General features: G+C 38.7%; 1 protein-coding gene across 3 annotated transcripts in view; it reads left to right on the forward strand.

Moving 5' to 3' along the window:
* The window catches only part of LOC125691904 (bifunctional heparan sulfate N-deacetylase/N-sulfotransferase 4), a 158317-nt gene that overhangs the window by 55512 nt on the left and 78346 nt on the right, over window positions 1-24459 (forward strand). For 2 of the 3 annotated variants that reach the window (XM_048941861.1, XM_048941862.1), the window contains one exon: window positions 13604-14847. In XM_048941861.1, coding sequence (XP_048797818.1) covers window positions 13867-14847 — 981 coding nt within the window. In that variant the 5' untranslated portion in view covers window positions 13604-13866. The remainder of the gene's footprint in view (window positions 1-13603; window positions 14848-24459) is intronic. The other variant, XM_048941864.1, reaches the window with a different exon arrangement.

A 24459-nucleotide genomic window follows, 5' to 3' on the forward strand; every position in this document is an offset into this window, starting at 1 on the left:
TTCATGTCACATGGAGTTTACCACACAAGTTTCTTCCCTCCCTTAAAACCTGCTAAGGCAGGATATTCAGTAGTGCAGTCCCAGTATGAGACTGTATAATGCAGTCAGCAACTTAGTCATTTATATACAGCTGCTAATGCATTTCTCCCAGACCACAGTACAACTACATTTAGTGAGTGCATGCTTTTTCACACAGCCAGCCACTAACAAGGTTGCTGTTGGAGAATTTCAGCCAGAACAATTGTGAAACTTCAGGATTCATCCCTAAGCAGCCACAAGATGAGAGGAGTACTTTCAATTCTGCCACAGCCAACCAGAGCACTGAGAAACACACACCTTGCTAATGTTCAGGGTTGACTCATCTATGACTATAGAGTTTTATTTACGGCTGGGTCTTAACCTCATGCCCTTATATATCATTATTAGAGATGCAGCAGACAGTATAACGTGAGTGGGTTCTTCCCTGAGCAGAACTGGGCTTGAGATGTATCCTCCTGAAGGACTACCCACAGCTACTTATTTCAACCTGCACTCTGCCAGGCTTCCACTGAAAGGACTGCATTTAGCTCTTAGTGTATAAATAAGTGTTGTGCTAAATAATTAATAGCAGCTGCAGGCCATAAAAGAGGAGACTGTTCAGAAAGTTAAAACAGTCTGTCATGAAATATGCACCCACCTATGTTCTAATTTCAGAGGATGCTTTATCCACCATCCTTTCCCTGTACAAGGAACCAGCATTTTGCAAGAAAGACAAAGCTGGAGCTCCAGAGCCTAAGGGTATTCTTTAAATAAATTCATTCCCACAGGGATGATTTATCACCCCCTAAACCACCAGAGGGGAAAGAAGCAGGTGGTCATGGTTTCACAGAGAAATTTTTAGATACGACAGGAAAGCAACTGGTCACTTTTGATTTTAAAGCTCTCTAGGCTTTTTTTGTTTTGTTTTGTTTCGTTTTTTAGTAAAGTAGGACCATCTACCTTGATAGTTTTGCAAAAATACTGACATTTTGCCTCCTTAAATCACTGATATAATGGGCAGTTTATTCATCGCCAGTCTTTTTCATTCACTTTGATTCACTTCTAGTTTTTAGGCTTCATTTGTGCCATTTAATTGGTTTCACTGTTCTACTTCAAAACAGTTGTACTGTAAAAGGTGGGACATCCTGTACACAAAGCGTTTGTAGTCCATTCAGTCACAAGGCGCTGTAAAAGCCAGTAAATACCATCAGCAACTAAGGGGCCATGCTTTGAGTTGAAATAGCGCTTAAGATGGAGGAGAGGATGCTATATTGCTGGTAACTGAAAAGCAGTGATTCTGGAACAGCATAACATATGAGCTGAGTCTTATTTCCCCATACCTCATTGTTTCTAACTTACCTATAGGGGTCCATGTGGCTATAATTCATGCCAGAAAAATCACAATCAAAGATCAGAATGCCTGCATGCTGTGCATTGCCCACACAACAAGGAACACTCTGTCCAGGCCCCAGAGCAGCCCACTCAGACATTGATAAGACTAACCCCTTTTTGGGTCTAGGAAGAGAGAGATTTACATGTCAGCATGAATCAACAGCAGTCATTTTGCATTCTTAACTATTGTAGCTCAGAAAGTACTTTGTCCTGCATGGAAAATATTTTCTTTCAGTTAGAACAGTATGCATCTATACATATAGATATATGCTTTGCTTGAAACAACTATAGATTCTAGTGTTTTGTTGCAGTAAGTAATGAGACATCATTCTGTAGGCTCGTAACTCCCTTTCATAAACCAAAAAGCCAAGCTAAGTTTCGAGAAACATCCTGGAAATACATATTGGTAAACCCAATCCATACAAGACAATAGAAAACTGAATATAAAGGGCACTGGCAGCACATTCAGCTAAAAAGATTTAGATTACTGGTTGGATTTTCTTTTTTGTTAGATCATTTTCTCCCCCCAAAAAACAAGTTAATGTCTCAGCAAATCAATAAGCAGAGAAATTTCACAAAACAGGTTAGTCAAAGCCTTTGCATTCTATCATATAACTCTAATGGTATTAGTTCAAGTTCCAGTCCGTGAGCTTACTGTGACTCAACAAAAAATCCCTTGAATTCCCAAGTAGGTCCATTATCCTACTAGTGGCATTTCTAAATTCAGTTTTATCTAGATGAAACAAAAAATGGATCACTTGAAGGGAAATACTTGTTTGTATTTTGAACTAAAAGAAAAGCAGGATGTATAAGTCACAGATGACACATCAGAAACCTTGAAAGTGACCTTCCACTTGATGGAAAGTGGCTCATCTCAGATAAATATTAAAAAAAATAAATTGGTGAGGGTATGCAAAATAATAAGATAAAACAATCACTGTAATCATTGGTCTGTGTACATGAAAATACTAGTTCTGCTCCGGGTTTTAAATGAACTGTGCAGTAATCACACTACGTACATTTGAACAAGTATGAATCTCAGAATAATAGGAGGGAAAACTGAAGCAATGAAAAAGCAGTGACTTACAGAGGGTAAATGATGGTGGCAAAAAACAGAAATCAGCATTTTGGCTCCTTGCCCTGTTCTCTCACCACTAGGCATTTTTCCCTCTTTATATGCAAACACAAGTCGTACGCTCATTTCAAGATTAACAAAAAAATAAAACAAAAAAAGTTGAATCTGTATTAACATCATCCATAAGACTTCCTTGAACTATCCTGTCTTCTTGCAGTGTTGGAAATACTTAAATGTATTAAAGTGAGATATAGTCTGTTGGATTGCATTGTAATATTTTTAGCAGATGATGAAGTTTCTGTCTAGATTAGTTTTACTGACAGTAGAAATACGCACTGCCATAATTGGTGCCCAAGAAGCTGATCTTTCCAGTTTTAAAGAGTTGGTAATAAGAACCAGAATCTTCTAACTCTTATTTACTCTACTTTGCTTAAAAAACTCTTACCATCAGTTGCGGGTAAGCAATGCTAGCTCATTGCATGGGCCTGCACATTCCAGGCAAGTGCCAAAAGCTAAGATGGTGCTTCCACTCATGGCTTTGCTCTTATCATAAGCTGCTGGGACCAGACACAGTTTTTGAGCAATCTGAGAGGTAAAAGGATGGTCTCTGACTACACATATCATTGCAATACCACTTCAAGTATCTCCCAGAAAAGACTTGCTTTTGCCTAGCTCACTGCTTACACTGCCTGTTTTTCTACCAAATCCTCTTGGTGATAGTGAAACCCCTCAGTCAGCAATAATGAAGACAGGGAGGGGGAATTTCAGTGGAACTTCTCTGAAGAATAAACATAGACAAGCTGTTACTGTTGTAGCTGGAGCTTGAAAACCATCCCTGCCTGCCTTGAGCCTGGCTTGAGCAAACTCAGAATAAACCTGTTTAAATGTTATGTGGTAAACACACTGCTCTGAGGATTTAGGTACAAAGTTGCTGTTATCTATGTTTAAATAGACTTCCTTTGTAGCAAGTGATAGATCATTACTGTGTGACAGCAGTAGTTTTTCTTAAGTTAGTGGTCTCCTAACTCCTAGCACAGATGTAACCACATCGAACTTTCTCACAACTACTGCCAGTGACAGGATACAGGTATCAGAAAACACGTTATTGAGTGAAATAAATTGTTACTGGTATATGAAATGTGGGAAACCATTAAGCACTGGGAAAGAGTATCAAGACCAAAGAATTTAGCACAAAATAAGCTAGTTCAGAGTCTATTTTGTAAGCAAAGTAACTATTTCTTTGTAAGGAAGAAAGCTTTTAAATCTATTTAAGAAGCCTTCAAAAAGTAAAGTACCAATAGCTAACCAGCAAATCTGTAATTGCTGGCAGATTTACAAGGTACAGAAATTCTGCCATTGTTTAGATGCTAACAAAATCATAAATGTTACTTATTCTGTTCTTTTTTTTGTCAGCTTTCACATATGATCAAACAATGTGCAGAGTTTAACTACTGTATTGATTGAATTTAAAGACTACTGGTAGGCTGGCATTAAATTACACAGATATTGTATCTTGACTAAATTCAAAGCACAAATCATTCTATCGAGACTGCATTGCTAATTGACAGCCTTATAGGAGTAGACAAAGATAACGGAATACGTGAACTGTAATAAAACATCTGATACACCATCTCACAAAAGTTCCCTATGAAACCTTAAACAAATTCAAATTGGCTTTCATCGAAGCATCAGACTATGAATTGAAAAGTGATAAAGAGCCATTAACCAAGCAAGATCAGATTTGTTGACAGGGGGAATGTTCTGCAGGCTGTCTTGGGGAAAACTTGAAGCCTGCTTCTATTCACCACCTTAATTCAGCAACTTAATTCACTAATATAATTAGTGAAATTGTAAGATGCTCACTATACCTGCATTCTGTCTTAATCCAATTGGGAAAGCAAAGAATGAACAAGGACATGATCCTGTAGGTCACACCCTACTTTGTAGCATAGGAATACCTGCACTCTTTTCAACCACAACTTTCTGCTGTGACATTTTGGCTCTGTCATTACGACTTACGCAGTAAGCTTCTGACATTCAGATCATAGCTCAATCTTCTCATTCTTGGTAGTATTTTTATACGGATCTCACAAAGGTTATGAAGACAACTGTCACTTGAAGGAGGTCATTATCCAAGAGCAAAATGGCTATTGCTTCCAGCTCAGCCAAACTACCTTAGACACGACTGCATTCAGGAATAATGATTATTCTTTTTTTAGAATTTTGGTAAATTATCAGCAAGAAAGGGTATACATTATCATTACTCAAACAAGACAAATACATGTTGGAAAAGGCATGGTGTTCTGCTTATGAATAAATACAATTGCTTCTGACACATTTTCAGCAGTACTAGGCAAAATATTCACAGCTTGACTAACAGACCTATACAGAACAAAGAGTTGAACTCAGAGTACTGGTGAAGTGAATCTCTGGCCATAGGATGCTCCTTCTCAGAAAGTAGCTTAATCCCTTCCATGGCTGGCCCATATGAATGAGTGCAGGGTGGGTCCACCCCCTCTGGTCACCTGGGGATCACATGTGCAAGCAATTTGCTAGTGCTCCCAAGGCCAACCTCACCTCTTTATCAGGTGCTCAATCACCAGTTTAAGTAATGACCTAACAGTTCCCCTGCATATGGTGAGACTACTATTAAAAAAAAAAGTCTTACAACATAGTTAAGGTTTTCAGCCAGATGACATCAAAATGCTATATATATTTCAATACATTATGATACAGTGATATATCATGATATTTTTGAAACTGAATAAAATATGTACAGAGTTGTTAATGCTTCCTCAGTGCAATAATGAAAAGAACCACCCAATCAAGAAACAGGAAAAAAATCTAGGTTTCTCTTCCATCTGTGGTCCTCCAAAGATCGTAGTTATATTTGTGGACACTTAAGAAAAAAGTTTAAGGAAATATTACAACCCCATATGTTCTAAAACACTGAAGTGTTTCAGACTGATAACTAATGACAACTGGAGAAAAGGTCAGTGGACCACTATGCACGGATATTTATGCACGTTCCTGGATGGCCCAGATGACTGTGGGACTATTGGAAGTTAATGGGCCAAAGTAAAGAAGAGTTAAAGCTGATTATCAAGCAACATTCACCAGAAGTGAGGTCTGGGTGAGCCTAGGGTTAAAAATTTCTAGTGGGAATTAAGTACCATGAAATGTTATGTATGATCTGGCAAATCAAAGGAGGCAACATTTCCACAAGGGAAGATTTGCTGAAGGAAAACACCATCCTTACAGGCTCAGCAGTTCATGTTTGTAAGTATTCCACTGATAGAATGTTTTTGTGGGGTTCTCATTAGTGGAGATTACAGTTACTGGTCAAAAAAAAAGTTATCACTGAGGAAAAACAGTTGGCAAGTCAGCAGCTTTAGATATGCATGATTTAATGAGAACAAAATACATCTGTTTACACGCTGTCATGAAAGTATACAGCTATCATATATGTTCAAGAAAATGGGCCTTATGTCTCCTACTCTGTTAAAAGACATGTTGAGCACTGAAATAAAACCACTGATGTGCTTCAAATCGCACTTAACAATACTAAGCATAATAAAAATATAAAAATAAAAATAAACCAACTTTGTTGATCCTGGAGTGAGATCAAAAGTTAGCTTCACATTAATTAGTCTGTATCAGTCAGATGTTATCTTCTTTATCAAGACTAAAGAGTCTGAAGACTCACTAAGTAAATCCTTACAGATGATAGATGGGAGATCTGATGTATTTGTTAAGAGGTGTATTTGCACATGTGTACACATGAGAATGTGCATGTGTAAAACTCATCTTCAGATATGCCTTCAGCTGCCCTTCCACCAGGGAAGCATTATTTTCTTCAAGTTCTGAAATCATATGGTAAATTTAAAAAGCTAAGAAATATGGAATTCAAATAGCTAGTTTCCAAGTGTTCTTTCATGCATAAGATCGTAGTCTTTCTAATATTACAGGTGCGCTGTAATTCAAATAGTTCAGTTGAAAGTGACCTATGAAGACCATCAAGTCCAGTTGCTTGATCAATTCAGGGCTAAGCAGAAGTATTTTATTAACAAAGCCTGTTCCAGTGTTTGACCACCCTCATGGTAAATCAATTTTTTCTTAATGTTCAGTCTCAACCTCCCTTGGTGCAGCTTTGTGCCATTCCCACACATCTTATCATTGGTTGCTGGAGAGCAGAGCCTGGTAACTCACTGTCCACTTTCCATCCTCAGGAAGAGAGCAATGAGGTCACCTTTCCTCAAAGGAGATACCTCACAGCCCAGACTTTTTTGTCTTCCTTTGTACAAATTCAAGTACCATAAATTCTTCTTATATTATGGAGCCCAGAAATACACACAGTAGTCAAGGTGAGGCCACACCAGTACTAAATACAGCAGGAGAATCAAATCTTTTGACTGCTTGTGCTGTGTTTAATTCACCCCACAATGTAGTCTGCCCTCTTGGCTCCTAGGGCACACCTTCTGACTCAGAGCCTACTGTCAACCAAGTCTCTCTACAGGGCTTTCTGCAGCCACTCATTTCCCAGCCTGTAATTGTGTCTGGCATTACTCTCTCCCTGGTGCAGAGCCTGGCATTTATCCTTGTTGAATTTCATGCCATTGATGATTATCCAACATGCCAATCTATGTAGATCTCTCTGCAAGGCCTCTTGTCCCTTGAGAGCCAACTGTATTTCACAGTTTAGTGTAATCAGCAAACTTGTTTTGGATGCACTCCGCTCCTGCATCCAGATCACTGAAAAAATGCTGAACAAAAACTGGCCCTAAAATTGAGCGCTGGGGAGTGCCACTAGTGACTGGACACTGGGCTGATGTAGCTCCATTCACTATGGCACTGAGCTCTACTGCTGAGCTAGCTCATCATCAAGAAAAGCATCTGTATGCTTATCTCAAAGTTGAACAACTTGTCCAAAAGGATGTTGTGAGGGACAGCATCAAAAGCCTTCCTAAAATCCAGAAAGATTTAAAACAGCATAAGGGCTATTCTCTCTCTGCAGCAAGCAGAAACCCTGAACGTTTGCCTGTGGTCAACAGGAATTATTTTTCACTTGCATCGGTTTTCTTGTTTCTGTGTTGAATGAGCAGTTGTTATGTAAGGAGTAGTAAGCTGGTGTCATGGATCATTAGACTGCTAATAAATGGCAGAAGTCACATAAGCATAGAAAGGAAGGAAAAGAGGAAAGATTTTAGCCTAAAGGGAAGTTTTATATATAGAAAAAAAGACATGCTGACTTCTGATTTATACTGGAATAGGATGTGAGGAAGCCCTGGCCTTTTTCCAGATGAGGTGCAATACAGGAGGTGCACATACAGCATTGCACGCAGCATTGTATTGGCTGAGACAGGCAGCCAGAAATTACCGTATTACAGAAAGTGCACTGCTCCTCTATGTAGCCTTGTAGTCAGCAACATATTGTTAACCTGTTACAGATGTGAAGCCTATTCAATCAATCAGCAACATAGATAAAAACAAGTTTACTTGGTGTTAACCAAGATTTCTGCTTTTCATAAGCCACATCAGAACCTTAGCCTGGCTACAATGACAGAAGAGCTGATAGCCCTGCCAGGCAGTGTTCTCCCTACCCTTCACTCGGGCTTGCAGCCCAAGCACCAGATACCTGCTGCTATCCTCGTACCCAGGCCAGATCACTAACATATCATGTATTTCTTCTGATGACACAAGGCAGCAACACTCACTCTTAATAGAACTCTTTATTTACCCAGGCAATAACTTCATTAATGCAGTGATCCTTCAACATAAATAGCAAGCTGATTTTGCAATATGGAGCTGCATTCTGCATCATCTGTGTTTCCCTATCCATTAGTTGCACATATTCTGGTTGAAACATGCTAAAATCACTACACCCTGCTAGAAGATCCATTCTCAGAAACTGGACGGTGAACTCAGCTTTTATTCCTGGTCCCGTGCTAGCACAAGGCATTGATAACATGTTGTTTCTTCTCACTGCTGTGCTATCATTTTTTAGCCTTGAGTCTTGATCTCCCAATCAATCATCTTCAATATCAGTATGCTTTAAGGAATCAGGTGCATCTGTACGAGGAAGCAGCAAGTATTTAGCAAAGAAATGAATTTTTCAAACTTCCAGGATTCCTAAGTTAAAGAAAATTGACAATTCTTGCAGATAGGTGTGGCACCTCAACATACAGTTGTACAATTTCTGGCCAGAGACACTGTGTCTAGAGAGACAGCTAAACACAAGACTGAAACACATACTAGAGGATCAAGTCTGGGAAAACATAAGCAGAATTCCTCGATAAGTGTACCCAGGTCTAGACTTTGTCCCTAGAGTCAGTGCGCTTTGACCAGTGATCACAGGTTCACCGGCATTTCATGTTTTCAAATTAATATAGTACAGAAACACTCTAAAGAATTTTGAATTTTTGAGTGAATATAAAGCTGTTGAACTTTGAGGGGGAGAGTTTCAAAGGCACAAACAGCACTTAACTTCCAATTATGCTTTGGAAAATGTCCCACTGGAGGCTAATAGAACTGATTTATTTTCATAAACTTTAATTACTTCACACTTTTTTTTTTTTTTTTTTTTTTTTTTTAACTGAACAATATAATCAGTTCAACAGATCAGCTCAAATGCAATACACAAAGCAAAAAGGGACCTGCTCCAAATCCAGACTTCCTCCTGGAAGTTTAGATTTTTAATTAATCTTGATATTACATGTCTAGATCACAGAATTGCTCAGGTTGGAGGGGACCTTACAGACCACCCAGATCCAGCCCTCTGCCTCAGGCTGTCTGTCTTGCTGCCACCACCAGATCAGGCTGCCCAGGGCCCCAGCCAACCTGGTCTTGGGCACCTCCAGGGACAGGACATTCACAGCTTCAAGACAGATAACTGAATACTTGTGCTTGCTATAATATCTGTATACAACAAGCATACTCTTCTACATAACTAGAAACTACATACTATTCTGGATAATTAGGAGATATTTTTAGTAGTGGCATTTATATTAACTAATTTGGGATTAAAAAATATTTTTGTTTTGTCTTTTATGAATTTGCAGGCTTTTTTTTTTTTTTTTTTTTTTTTTTTTCTTTTTTTTTCCAGCAATGTAAGTGATAATAACAGTGAAGAACTAGCTCAAGATGTATTATTTGGACAGCTTGCAATGCCAGAGAGAGATCCAGCAAGACAGAACAGCGAGGAGAAATGTACAGTTTTAGGTGTCCTTGCATGCAATTCCCCCTTGTGCTTAAGATATTTATTGAGACATTCAGTTAGTATTCATTGCAATTTAGCAGCAGATTTTTTAGAACAGAAACCCTGTTTATTTTATACATTTCTTAAACATAAGCGTCTCAGTTAAGGTGCTTTACATGCCTGGATGATTTGTGAAGCCCTTCCAGAAAGAGCATGAGGACAGGGCTGTTTGCTCTGTGAGCTGAGGTGAGAACAGGTGCTGTCTGGCAAAAAGCAAGAAAATATTGCCCTCTAGTGCACAAAGAAAGCAGAAGATGCAAAGTCCAAGGTGTGTGTGGGAGGGTGTTAATCATTGTTTCAAGATATCTCACATGCTAACAAAACTAAGACTTGCTGCAATTAGCTGTTTTGTGAGGAGATTACCCCCTCCCCCCTCCCCCCCCCCAAGGCTGTCCTTCCCACAGAGAGAGCAGTTCTCCTAATCCAATAAACCCTCAGAGTCGGGCTGAGTGACTCATCAATGTCACTGCATTTGAAGCACGGCCTCATAGACAATGCTTCACTTGATCTGGTTTTATCTTTTTATAAAATCTTAATTAGAGCTTTAATAAGAAGTGAGATCCCAACAAGCACACAGCAAACTGCAGAATGAAGGAAGTACCAATGGGATTCAGGGAGGGGGAGGGGAGGAAGGAAAGATAGTCTTCCAATTAAACTCCATGATTTTAATTTCTTAGCAATAGCTGCATTTCTTTTCTATTTCTCCTTTCACACAGTAGACATTACTAAATACAGGACACTTTTTTGACTGCTCATTAAACTCAATGCAGAAGTTACCCACCTTGCTCACTGTTTTTGTTAACTGCCACATGACACACAACAGGGTCACTAACGCTAAGTAAAACTCTAGTAAACTCACAGCCAGCCTCAGCAGCAACTCCCTCTACCTAAACTGCCAGAGCAGGAGCAAGCTTCTCTTGAATAAATAGACCTTTTAATTCACAATTGCTTCAGCAATTACTCATGGCTGAAAGCAGTCTTTTGGTGTCTAAAAGGGGGGGTTATAAGATAGAAGGAGACAGACTTAGCAGGGCCTGTGGTGATAGGACAAAGGAAAATGGCTTCAAACTGAAAGAGAGGAGACTGGACATAAGGAAGGAGGCTTTTTACAATAAGGATGATGAGGCAGTGGCACAGGTTGCCCAAAAAATGGTGGATGCACCACCCCTGGAGGCATTCAAGGTCTGACTGAAGGGGCTCTGCACAGCTGATGGAGCTGTAGGTGTCCCTCTTCATTGAAGGGGAGTTGGACTAGATGGCCTTTACAGGTCCCTTACAATTCAAACCACTCCATGATTCTAACTCAAAACCAAAGTCATAAAATATAACTGGCAAACAAGTTTCCTCAGTACCTTTTGTGAAAGCTCTTTTCAATTTTTTTTTTCACATAGAAATTAAGATGAGTAGCTTTCAGAATAGTAATAAATAAATAAATCACAATTATAATCCAACAGACACTTGTCAGTTGACAAGCATCTTCTCTGAAAGAGTTGTTTCCTCCTTGCAGTTCAAAAATCATCCACTGCTTACAGTCCCACATTTTTCCAATAGGTAAATAATATAAATTACTCAGGCAGACGTTAATTCTTATTTAAATCCATAGAGTAATGTAGGCTATTTGTTTAAGTTAACTTTAATTGCTTCTGAGTCATATGATTCATTGTTAGCAATGGTTCCTCATGAATTTAGGAAGAACTATCAAGAAGTGCACGAGTGTGTCAGAGCTGGCCAAACAGTCAGGTTTGAGCACCTCATATTTCAACTATACAAGACAGTAGAAACAGTCTAAAGCCCCCAACATTTTGTAAGAAATGCTTTGATCCAGGGCACACACTTATGTTCCCACCCAGCACTCACAGGACTAACTGTGAGTTCATGGCTCAGCAACTCCAACACTACACGTCCCATACAATCTCCCCATTTATCCCTGGGAGAACAGAAAATTGAGCTTGCACTGCTGTAGCTGCAGTTTCCACAACCTACTCAATCATTTGGAAAATTCATGTGAAATTTTAATCATTAACAGTCCTTAAAGGGACTGTAAAGTACTTATCACTCCAAGTACAGAAGAGAAACTGGAGAGACAAGTTCTCCAAAGCACTCCTATCTTTTTCTTTACTTTTATTAGTTTCACAGTCTAAAAGAGAATCTGTAAACCCTTTGCAGAATACTGAAGTGCAAAATTATGAATTTGACGTGGAACTAGACCCTATGGTTAATCGACATTTTCTTTCTCCTCATTTTATTACACAATCTTTAGTTATTCCTAGTTATAATAGTAATAAACCAGTGTAGCCAATAAATGGCCATAAATAAAAATACCATTGTGCTCAAGAAACTATGTTTAGACTTTTTTTTTTTTACCGTAAGAACATGGGAGAATTCTGCTGTATTAAGATAAAATGCATAGGTTGCCCTGAAAGTAATTCTTCCTATTTATTTCCTTGGAAACTATAACAGATAGAAGACCATACTATTTGATAGAGCAAATTCTCAGCTACAAAGCATTGCTTTTCAACATTGTCACCACCATTGGCTACGCATTTTTGCCAGCAATGAACAAAAGCCTTATAAAAAGCCACATCAACGGAAATGACCCACTGTTCCACAGCTGCTATGACAGCATCGTCACTAGAATAACGTCGCCCATGCAGTCCATCTTTCATCAGCCTGAACAGATGGAAGCCAGAAGGCGCCAAATCTGATCTATACAGTCAGTATGGTAAGATAGTCCAGCCTAGATTGGCTAATGTGCTCCACAGTCTTCAAAGAGGCATGGGGCCTGGCATTATCATGTTGCAAGAGAAAGATTGTCTTCTTCTCTCACCTGACTCTGAAAGATTGAACTTTCAGCTTAGTCAGTATCATTATGTAGTAGTCAAATTCATGGTTTGTTCAGGTTCCAGAAAATCCAGAAGGATCACCCCTTTCCTATCTCAAAAGTGCACATCGCTTTACCTGCTGAGGGCTGTGTCTTGAGCTTTTTCTTTGATGAAGAATCTGCATGTCATCACTTCATGGAAAGCTGTTTTGACTCCAGCTGGTAGTGGTGACACCACGTCTTGCCACCAGTAATGACGTGTTCTAGGAAAATGTCACCTCCAGCTTTATGTTGCTTCAATAGATCCTGCCAAATTTGTATATGTTGTTCTTTCTGTTCCTGTGTAAGCATTCATGGAATTCACTTGACACAAACGCTGCAATATTACAACACTGCCACCAACATTTCCAACATATTGAAGCTGATATTCAGCTCCATACACAGTTCCTTGGTCATAATCCTTGGCAGATTATCAGATCATCTTATCAGATGAGCTGATCAAGATGCTCTGCATTTTGTGGTGTAATAGCAGTGCACGGTTGCTGGAACGTGGCTTGACTTTCATGTTGCTGTCATCACTGCTGAAACACGCTAGCCAGCACCACCTCATTGTGCTCACATCCTCTGGTCTCCAGAAACATTCAGCAAGCATTGATGCATGTCAACAGGTGCCATTTTTCTTCCACATGGAAGAGTTTAGTGGCACACCTTTGCTTCATACGCACTTCCATGTCAGACACCATTATGTCAGACTAACCCCTCTGCTGCCATCTCTCGTACTGCAACAAAATGTTAACAGAATATTGGCAGGTAAATTCAACCTCCACTGCCGTATCATCAACATCCACCATTGATGTTGTGAGCCAACATAATAAAATAGAAGCAGCTCTGGTATGTTAAAGAAAGCAAGCAACATTTGAACTGTTCAAATAGTGCTTGAGCCTCCCTCTCAACTTACATTGCTGATATCATTGTCTTTATTAACATGCATTTTTAATTGCTTTATGGATTTTATTTACTTTTATTTTACTTGTTGTTGCAGATAATGTTAAGAGTTTTCTTCATTGATTATTGGCAACTGCTGCATTCTGAGAAAGCCTCTTTCAATTTAGCTTTCCAGATCCTTTGATTTCCTGCTCCAACAGCTTTATAATCTCTCCAACAACTTCATAAATGCACTGCAATGGTCACATGAACGTCTCAGGAGAGGAATCAACACCTCCACGTCTCACTGTTATTATGGCACTTTAGAAAGAGAAAACCAAAAAGGAACAAGTCCAGGTCAAGTTGGAAGTCTTACAAAAGATGAATCTAATAGTGAGGCTCCGAAGAAGTTTCAGAACCCTGGTCATTCTCCTGGCTGCCTTCTGCCTAGCAAGTATTGTCATTTCTGCCTATTACCTGTACACTGGCTACAAGCAGGAGATGACTCTTGCAGAAACCACTGGAGAAGCAGAGTGTGAAGATCTCAAGCTTTTACCATACAGGTCCATGGAGCTGAAAACAGCTAAGCCAATTGATCCATCTAAAACTGATCCCACCATCCTTCTCTTTGTGGAAAGTCAGTACTCCCAGCTGGGACAAGATATCATAGCCATCCTTGAATCCAGCAGATTTCAATACCACATGGTCATTGCACCTGCCAAGGGAGATATTCCCCCTCTCACAGACAATGGAAGAGGAAAATATACGATTATTATATATGAGAATATTTTAAAGTATGTATCCATGGACTCATGGAACAGAGAGCTTCTGGAAAAATACTGCGTGGAATACAGTGTTAGCATAATTGGTTTTCATAAAGCCAATGAGAACAGCTCCCCAAGTACAAAACTGAAAGGCTTGCCATTACATCTTTACAATAACGTTGCCCTCAAAGATTGTGTTGTAAACCCTCAGTCTCCCCTTCTGCGCATTACCAAAGCACCAAGGACTGAGAAAGGCCCACTGCCTGGTGAAGACTGGACAGTTTTCCACTTCAACCATTCCACCTACCAACCTGTGCTTTTAACTGAACTGCAGACTTCCAGGCCAACCCCCATGGCATTGCCAAAGGCTGCTCTGTATGCAACTGTCATCCAGGACATGGGGCTTCATGATGGGATTCAGAGAGTTCTTTTTGGAAACAACCTGACCTTCTGGTTGCACAAGCTGATCTTTATTGATGCCATCTCTTTTCTGTCAGGGAAGAAGCTCACACTGTCCTTGGATAGATACATTCTGGTTGACATTGATGACATCTTTGTTGGGAAAGAGGGAACAAGGATGAATGTCAACGATGTGAAGGTAAGGCAAGAACTGGGGAATACCATCCTGGATGCAAACATGTTCATTGGTAACAAGGAGACAAAGGGTGAAAAAACTGAGAGTCCCACTTCCGTTTAAAGGCTCAAAGTACATAACAGTACCCAGCAAACACAGAAACAACAACCCCAGGCTGTTTTAAATGTCTCTGTACTCACATGCATACAGAGATGCATTCAAGTATCTTGAATGCATGGAGATGGCCTCAAACAATAAAGTATATAGAAAAGATATTGACCACCTCTCACTCCTGTAAGTCCTGCTCATTTGAGAAAGTGGATAAAAAAGAACAAAAACATTTGAATACCTCACATAACCATTTTTTTCTCTCCAAACAAAGACAAAGGCATCTCCATTTCTGGAGCAAATTTACTGATGAGAACTCTGAACTCAGATAAGAATGCATTTTACACTGCATTAATTTTCCCCCCCTTTGAATATACATACATGTGTATGTCTGCTTATGATATATATATAAATTCCATTTATATGCGTTTGCTGTTATTTCTGTCATTATTAATGAAAGATTGTTCATTTTTTACAATCTCCCGTAACTATCACTATATCAAAATAGAATAAAAAAGGAATGGAAAAATTGGTCACAGTTTGACTTTCAGTGCTTAGCAGGACAATTTCCATTAACAGATAACTATCCAAAGTTACTAGTGATAGGTTGAAAGCACAGCCTACACTTAAGCAAATGACCTAAGTATCTGATAAGATGAACTGCTCACAGACTATTTTTTGGAGGATTTTTCAAACTTATTTTCATAGTCTTTCATACTCAGAGACTCAATTATATCTGTTTAGATTAATTCTTAAAAGTGCATGCACTATAGGAAGACATGCAGACTTAAAGAGGTAAATAGACAGAAGTCTATACTGCACAAATAGACAGAAGTCTACTGCATGAAAATTACTTTATTGCGATTTTCCACATGCATGAGAATCATATTCAGATATTAACTGAAGCTCCTAAGCATGCAACATTACATTCTCTAGCCTTTATTATAGAATTTTCATGTAAATACTCTACTGCTTTTGTGACCAATAAATTAGTCACTGTTTTTTCTTTTTTTTTTTTTTTAAACACCTAGGTATCTATTTTGTTTCTTAATACTTATTTCCAGTTCTATGAGCTTTACATTTGCCTGCCAACTCATCTGGATCACTAAGAGAGTGATATAATAGCCTCCAAAAAGAGTAGTTTCATACAAATAAAACATTGGAAAACTATTAATCAAACCAGGAGTATGATAGATCATCAGAGCAGCATCCAGACACTTAAAGAGCCTGCATTAGATATTCCTGGTGTCTTGTGATCCAAGCACTATGCACAAGCTAAGTGATCAAGTGTTTCCTCTGAAGAAATGTATGATAAAACCCACTGACAAAGGGCCCATCTAAAAGAGGAAATTAGCTGAAAATGCAATTGTGGAACAAGTTTTTCCAAGTGGAGCTTTTTGCACACACAGCTTTTAGAGCCTTATCTACATTGATTAAGAAGTCCCTATTACTTGAACAGAACATCCACATCAAGACACTTGTAAATTCAAACCATACTGTCATCTGAAATAATCTCCAAGCCCCAAGAAAAGCCCCATATCATTTTCCTTTTCATCCAGAAATCAACAACACTAGTAGACAAACATTTCACTTATGCTTGGCAGAGCAGCCATGTCCCATCATCATTCTTTATGGGAGATACAGGACAAAACTGGAGATCTGAGGGCTTATGTGAGGAGCTGAATGTCAGAATCCTAGCTGCTAAAAGCATTCAGCATCACTTCTGTATGCTGCACACATTCAGCCATCTGAAAACTGAATAGTCTAGAACACTGAATACCTTAACAACAAGAGAAAGGATCTGCTAGGCTTCAGACTTTAATAATAATAACAATAAGCATGTTGAGACTTCTCTTTATGGATTATATTCAAGTCAAGTTTTGAAGGGAAGCTTTCATTGTTCCTACCTTTCTCAAGTGTTAAACAAGGAGCCCATCTCCATTGCAATACTACAAATAGTATCATTCACAGGATAAATTCTCTCTTGGTCTCAGAGAAGAAATCACACAACAAACACAAACCATGGTGAGACATCTTTTGCAGGCACATGCTCAGAATCGACTTCCCCATCAGGCATACTTTTGGAAGGGATAATTTCTTTCTCTTTTAGATGATGCTCCATATAAAGAGATTCTGCACCTTGACCATCCGTTACTATTCTGCATGTCAAACTCAAGCTTTCATTTCAAATCAGACTAGACATTCTCAGAATATAGAAGCATTCAAAACAGAATGCTTGCTACTGAATATGACAAAAAAAAAAAAAATCAGGGTGTACTTTAGTTAGTTTACAGTGAAAGATAATTACAGTGAGTTAGAGGAAAATCTCAGAAGTCACTTGGGAAAGAAAGCAATTAAGAGCCAGTGAGCCTGGCTTCACTTCTCACAACAAAGCAGCCTCTTTGGTCAAAACACAAAATAGCAAAGGAAAACAACGTTTAGGAGGCTAATACTTAAGCAATGTCAATATTTATAAGCACTGTGACAAGCCTGCTCAAAGGGGGCTGTGTTTCCACAGCACAGTGGGAGACTGGCACGAAATACATGGAGGTGACACACAGAGGCAACAGTTGTGCTTGCCTTGTATGTGTATTGCAAGAGGTGAAAGCAGGAGCAGGGAGGCGATTCCTCCATTTTCATCTGTGGTGAGGCTGTACCTCAAGTACTATGTTCAGTTTTGGGCCCCTTGTGTCAAGAGAGATGTTGAGGCCCTGGAGCACGTTCAGAGAAGGGCAATGAAACCGGTGAGGGGTCTGGAGCACAGGTCCAATGGGGAATGGCTGAGAGGGTGAGATTGTTTATTCTGAAGAAAAAGAGGCTTGGGGGAGACCTTATGGCTCTCCACAACTGCCTGAAAAAAGATTGTGGTGAGGTGAGGGTTGGCCTCTTCTCCCTGGTAACAGCAATAGGATGAGAAGGAACGGCCTTAACTTGTGCCAGGAGAGGTTGGTTGGGTATGAGAAAGAATTTCTTCTCAGAAACAGCGGTAACGCACAGGAACAGGCTGCCCAGGGAGGCACTGGAGTTGCTATCCCTGGAGGTGTTCAAGAAAAGGTTGAACGTTGTATTGAGGGACATGGTCTAGTGGACAGTACCAGTGGTAGATGCATGGTTGGACTACATGATCTTAGAGGTCTTTCCCAACCTTTATGATCCTGTGAGAATTGTACAGGCTCTTTATGTTGTTCAATGAGAACAAACAATGAATAGGAAACAAACAAAAAATTTAGACCATTACCTTTCTTTTCCAAGCTGCATATTTCAGGTATATTTAGCACAAAAATCATAGTCTGTATGAACAGTTTTGTGTATATCAACATTCATTTCATCCTATCTCCTGTAACAGATGTTTACAGCATCAGCATCTCCAACATGGACTTATTTATACAGTACTTTAAAAACACACACAAAACAAACATGAAGTGCTGTTTGTAATGAAGTTTCTCAGCATAGTACAATTCACTCAATTATGCCACATTGCTACTTCTTCAATTCCTCCAGTTCATAGCACTTGTCATTAGAGCTGGCACAGATTTACTCTGCAAAGTTATTCGGGATTCTGTTAGACTCTTAAGGTGCTATAGACACTAGTGTTGCTTGGGAATGCTTTTATACACACCATATTCCCAGATGCATGCAAGAAAACTGGAAACAGATGCACTCTTCCAAAACTGTGTTGAAAATACAGTCAAATAACATCCGTCTATTCAAGCTCTTAGGAATTTCCTCCCAGTGACCAAGTGTATAATTGCCAATCCAAAGGACACATGACTAGAAATGAGTTTTTTGATAACAGTAGTCATATGTAGCAATAAAAAGACTAGTAACACTGTTCCTGTGTAATTACTTCCTGCAACTTGAATGTTTTTATTCTCTCACAAAGCCTTTCCTCAATTAGGTGCTTCGAGGATATATATATAGTTTTATAAAGGGTGGCATCAGCTAGAGAAACAGAGATTAGAAAACAGAGTTATTATGGGCTCTATTTACCACAAAAGATTTCCTAGTCTGTATTACAGAAGTTGTGCAAGGTCATATCTGGCTAAGTAATTAAACAGGAACTCAGCAGAGCCACAGAAAGCTATTTTCCCAAGCTTTGCAGAGATCTATCTTGAGCTCAGTGAGCCCCTACAAATGAATTCCTCTATTTCCCTTCTGCCAATATATTATCTCTCTGCTTGATTTTAGAAGGCAAAAGACTCAAGAACTCTTCAGTTACTTTGCAGAATTACTGAATTCGTGTACTTACAAATTATTTCAGCTCCTGACCGTACGATGAGTCTATGATAGGCATCAGTGGTTTAGCAAAAACAACTAGAAATATCTGCTTTTGCAGTCTCTGGGGTTGCCGCAAAGAAAGAATACAGAATGTTTATCTTTAAATTTCTTTATAAGTGAGCACAAACAGTAGCATTACTCAAACAGGTAGTGAGATCTCACGAAGGATTTTCCTTTGCTACTGTTATTGTACAAAGTTGCAAAATATATAATTTATACTCACCTAGGAAAAGCCCAGAGCAACCACAAAGAAACTTTCAGCACCCTCCCAAACCACACTTTCTGATCTGGAAACAATCATTTAAAATAGCACAAATTAAAAAAAAATAAAAAATTAAAAATTAAAAAATAATAATAAAAAAAAAAAAACAAAAAAAAAACCCTCCAAGATCACATTAAAAGCAAACATTCTTCCACCTAAAGTAAATAAATAAACAAAATGCAGAACAGCTTCCCTTCTATAAGCTTCTTCCAGGTGGACCCTCTCAAGAGCAAGCCACCTGCTTCCCTTGCTTTCCCAGCTGGAGCCAATAAGTAAAGAGAAATTTTTCAACATAATACCAACAGGACACAAAGCCCCTTTCTCTAAAAGTTATGTTTCCCTTTTCTCTGTTGCCTCTAATTGCTGCACAAGGATCATCCTTGTGCTGAGATGTAATAAAATGATGGAGCAATGTTATTGTCCTATGTGTTCTTACCTGGGTGTGGGCTCTGCTTTTCCTAGCAGCATCAAATAACCTGTCTGTATTCTCCCCCATTCTCCTGCTCTAACCTTCAGTTCACTCACTTCAGTAGGAAAAAAAAAAAAAGCATTAATCTCTGACACCTCCTCGCTTCCATAAGTCTGCACTTTGCCTTTGACTTTAACCATCATTAAAATGCCTAGAACACTTAAAAGGTGTGATTTCTTGCTCATTTTAGTATTTTAAAGACAAGAACTCATGCTGGAGTCACATCTTTTCTGATAATTCCAAATTAAAGAGTACTGGCTCAGCAGGAGTCTACACTCAATAACAGAATCTCTGTAGCATATGCTTTTTCTGATTTTTCTGCAAGGCAAATTGCTTTCAGATAGAATGGTTAGAAATTTCTGGGCCACATTATCAGGTATAACAGAGCAGTATTCAGTAAAAAGCTGCAGGTGGACGCAGGATGGGTAATACTGTGTGCTACATGTTCATGCAAACTCTCAACTTTTGAAGGAAGGAATTTAATAAGCTGCTGTGGACCTATGCTCTATTTCTGCTTCAGTTCTGCTGGAATCCCTTCCCTCTCATGCTGTTTAGGATTGATAGCAAGGATCCAATCCAGGCATGTGGATAAGGAAGCTCTGTTTGAGAACTGACAATAGTGTATTTCTGCATCCCTTTGCATCTAGTCTTGCAACATATGCCCAAGTTTCCATAGAAGTTTTGCAGCAGTAGTCAAGAGCAGACAAAGGAGTCTGGGAGGACAATAATGGATAACTGAATTTCTGACCCAGGTTTCTACAGATTTTCTCTGGATGCCCTCCTTTCCTGGAATTCAAGCACAACTGTGGAGAGATGATGATAGAAGTTGCAGTTGCCAAATACTTCCATCTCCCTCCACTTAGTTCCAAATGTACTCATTATCAGTTCCCCAAATCAATCCCCAAAATCTAAAATTCCTGATGCTGTAGATAGGAATTGGAAACAAATCTTATTTTTGATTGTTAATTCATCGGTGTCTTTTACCTTCAGCAAAAGTTGAAGCAATCATTTCCTTTCTGATAATGTGAGATATACTAGCCATTCCTGTCGTCCTTCTATAGTAATAAACTCCTGCCAATAAAGTAACCACATCAATGGACAATAACAGGGAGAAACTGAAAGCAGAAGATGTACAAGCATTGAAAGTCAGAGCAGACAGCTGAGCATTAGTCATTACAGCCTAAGTATTACCACCACAACACCCTTTAAAGCACTTGACAATGGCAGTGAAGAACACGATGAACAGAAATTCAGAAGTTTCCATTTGGATGATCTTAAAGACTTAAAAAATGAATTTTAAGAGCAGTTGAGAATGCATTATAAGAAAAAATTAATACTCAAGCAACCTTTTTTTTTATTTTTAAATGGGAGTTTCTATGCCATTCTACTTCAGCAGAGACGAGTGATCTTTCAATATTTTCCTTGTTGATATCTCTTGAGTCTCCCTGTTCCTTCTGTCCAGTGTTGAATAGTGCTCAAGTGCTTGTCTAGAAACATCACACAAAGCATTTTATACTTCAGCTCTTTTCTAATTTTGGTTTCAGTAAAGACTGCTCTTTCATTCACAATTTCAGCACTGACATAGTGAAAAAACACAATTTCTTTGCTGTCAGCAAAACATTTATTTTTCTCTTTGGCAGCCTGGAGGATTGACTGTCTGCCCAGGCACCTTATCTGAATTATAATAGATTTGGGGTTCTCTCGTGTTATAGATTTCCCATTAAAGATATGATAGGTCTTCAGCATAAGACTGTATTTTTACTGTAAAACGAGGTCAAGAAACTCCAATTGTCCAGTACTTTCACCCTGTTCATTTAGATAATTACATTGCTTCCACATATCTCACATATTAAGAATACCTCTCTTTTCCCAGAGATCACACTGACTTTTGTGCAGTGCACTTTGATATTGCTTGTGGGAGGATCTCAGAAAGCAGACTTTTTTTTCAAGAAAAAGCTTTCACAAAACAAGAAAACAAATTAAAAAAAAAAAAAGAAAGATTAAAATCCTTAATTTTTCCAGCTTTTTAAGCAGCTGTAAGAAGTAGATAGTTTAATGTTCAAAACAGTGAATTCTGACTTAAACAAACAAACAAACACAGAACAATACATTTCAACATGTAGAAAGGGCATGGGCTCTTTAGTCTAGTTCATTAAGTGTGCAACAGCGAGCGCTCATAGCCTGTGCCTAGCATTGTTATTATGCGACACAGTCTTATGTCAACCATTCTGTGAGTTTCCTAAGTTCACACCTATTTCCTGAATGCCTTCTGCAGTCACAGGATGTGTCATACTGGAATGTATTTTGAAGATGTATGTTGTTCTCTCTGTTTTATTTAGCTTCATTTAATTTCATTTAATTTGTTTTCATGGCATTTAGGGAATCAGTAAGAGCCAAAAAGCGTGGCTGCTTTATATCAACCTCTCCAGAGGCCTACAGTAACGTGTGTTTTAAAACAATGCATGTTATTTTAAAAGGTGCACTAACAATTGTTCCCTGTATGATAAAACAGTACTCTAAGTGATGGAATACCTTTCAAAAAAGGCTAGCCAATGCAGATGTAAAAAGCAGTCATAATTATTGCCTTAAAAGCACCTGATGCAGCAAAAAGCACATTACTATGAATGTCCTATATGCATTGCAGTTGCTTTACCAGCAGGGTTACTTCAGCAACTTCAATTGCGCCATTGTCTTTCCATCTCAATCTAGTATTATTAATATCATTAGTATTATTTAAACAATTTGAAAACACAAATGTTCAGAAAAAGTGACTGGATAGAAGGATGGACAAAATACTGAGAGAACAGAAAAACTCAAAGATAAGAAGGAGTATGTTGATACTAAAAATATTCAGCAATAATTAACTGGCAATTTTTTGTATACCTTTAAGACACAATACAGTATGAAAACAAATGTTTGTTTGTGTCTGGTTTTGAATTCTTAGATAGATACATATCTACACATATATGCATATGTCCACACAAATTTGTGATTTTTTTTTTGTCTCTTCTATTAATGTGGTCATAGATGCCTACAATTAATACTTTTATTTCTAATGTTGCAAGTCTCTACTTGTCTTCTTATCACAGTGGCAGAAGAGTGTAAGAGCTTTTAAGTAAAATATACCAAATCCCTGAGGGCAGCAGAAGAGACGAGTGTGAGCAGCATGTCAGATTCTGGGCTCAGAATCACTCTGAAGTCCAAAATCAAATTCTAGTAAGTGGACTCTTAGTTATAATTCCTGAAGATACTGCATATCAGCATGCAGAACTTCAAAACTGGTGAGTCATTACAGATAGTGGTAGCAGATAATAGGATAACCTTCAAACCAAAGCTCCTGTTTCCTTTCAGAAAAATAAATGACAGTGGTCAAAAACTGGTATATGAGTATTGGTTTCATTGAGCTGCATGTTCGTCTGTCAGGAGATAGACTTTCTCCAAAGAAAGACTTTCTCTGCTGGGAGACAGGCTTTCTCCAAAAGGCTGGATACTTTTCATAATGGTTTCCTTTTCCTCTGGACACATACAGAGTCCCAATAATTTCACAGAGACCTGAGAACAAATGACCTTCTGACTCCATTCTTCAACATGAGTCATGCATAGCTTGGAATCGTTAGAGTGAATCATATATTGCTTTCAGCAGTCTGTTGGAGAATAGAGCTTTGCATACAAATACTTTGATTCATCTGGAGAAGTTCACTTTTCAAGAAACTATTTTAGTTAGGAAATTTTATATGCAGCTAGTCTAAGAAATAGACAAACAACAAAGAAGAGTGATTTCATTGAACATTTTAAATAGTGACAATTTGATATAATTGTTTTACTGCCAAAGGGGATTTCCATGCATTGGACACTTTATTGACTTTTTTTTCTGCAGTGATTGTAAGGACACACACACAGAGTCAAACGATGAAAAAATCATTATGTATTTTATGTTTATGACACCAAATAATATTCTGTGTCCATGTCGACTGGCCAAGCTAAAGAAGAGAATGCATAGCAAAGCATCCAGAATTTGCCAAGAGAGCACAAAGTATAATAAACCTGCCTGATGCATTGTGGTTTTCCATCAGATGCAGTCTAGCTAGACCTCAGTGTCACTTTTTTGTCTATGAGCACTGGCATAACAACAGCGCAAAACGCTTTGTTGAGGTGGAAATCACCTGCAAGAATGTTGAGTTTAAAATCAAGAACACCAGGGCAAGACATGGATTAACTCTTCACCATCTGTGAGATCTCTTGGGAAGATAGACATTTAGAGGACTTAGACATCAGTTTTTGTCTTTCAGACTCTTATGTCAGAGCCTGGGGCAATGCAGTTTCAAAGGATGATGTTAAGAATCTTGGCATCCATAGCCAATGGTTTACTTTCCAGGCTTGTAGCTCCTGAATAAGACTAGTATGCACCACACTGTCAGTATCGAATGCTGATCCATTCATCTCTATGTGCAAGTTCAGTTGCACATTATGGTTTCAATTGAATCCAGATTTCTCATATCATTGCCAAGATAGCAAGGTC

The sequence above is a fragment of the Lagopus muta genome, chromosome 4 (genome assembly GCF_023343835.1).
Source record: "Lagopus muta isolate bLagMut1 chromosome 4, bLagMut1 primary, whole genome shotgun sequence".
NCBI lineage: Eukaryota > Metazoa > Chordata > Aves > Galliformes > Phasianidae > Lagopus > Lagopus muta.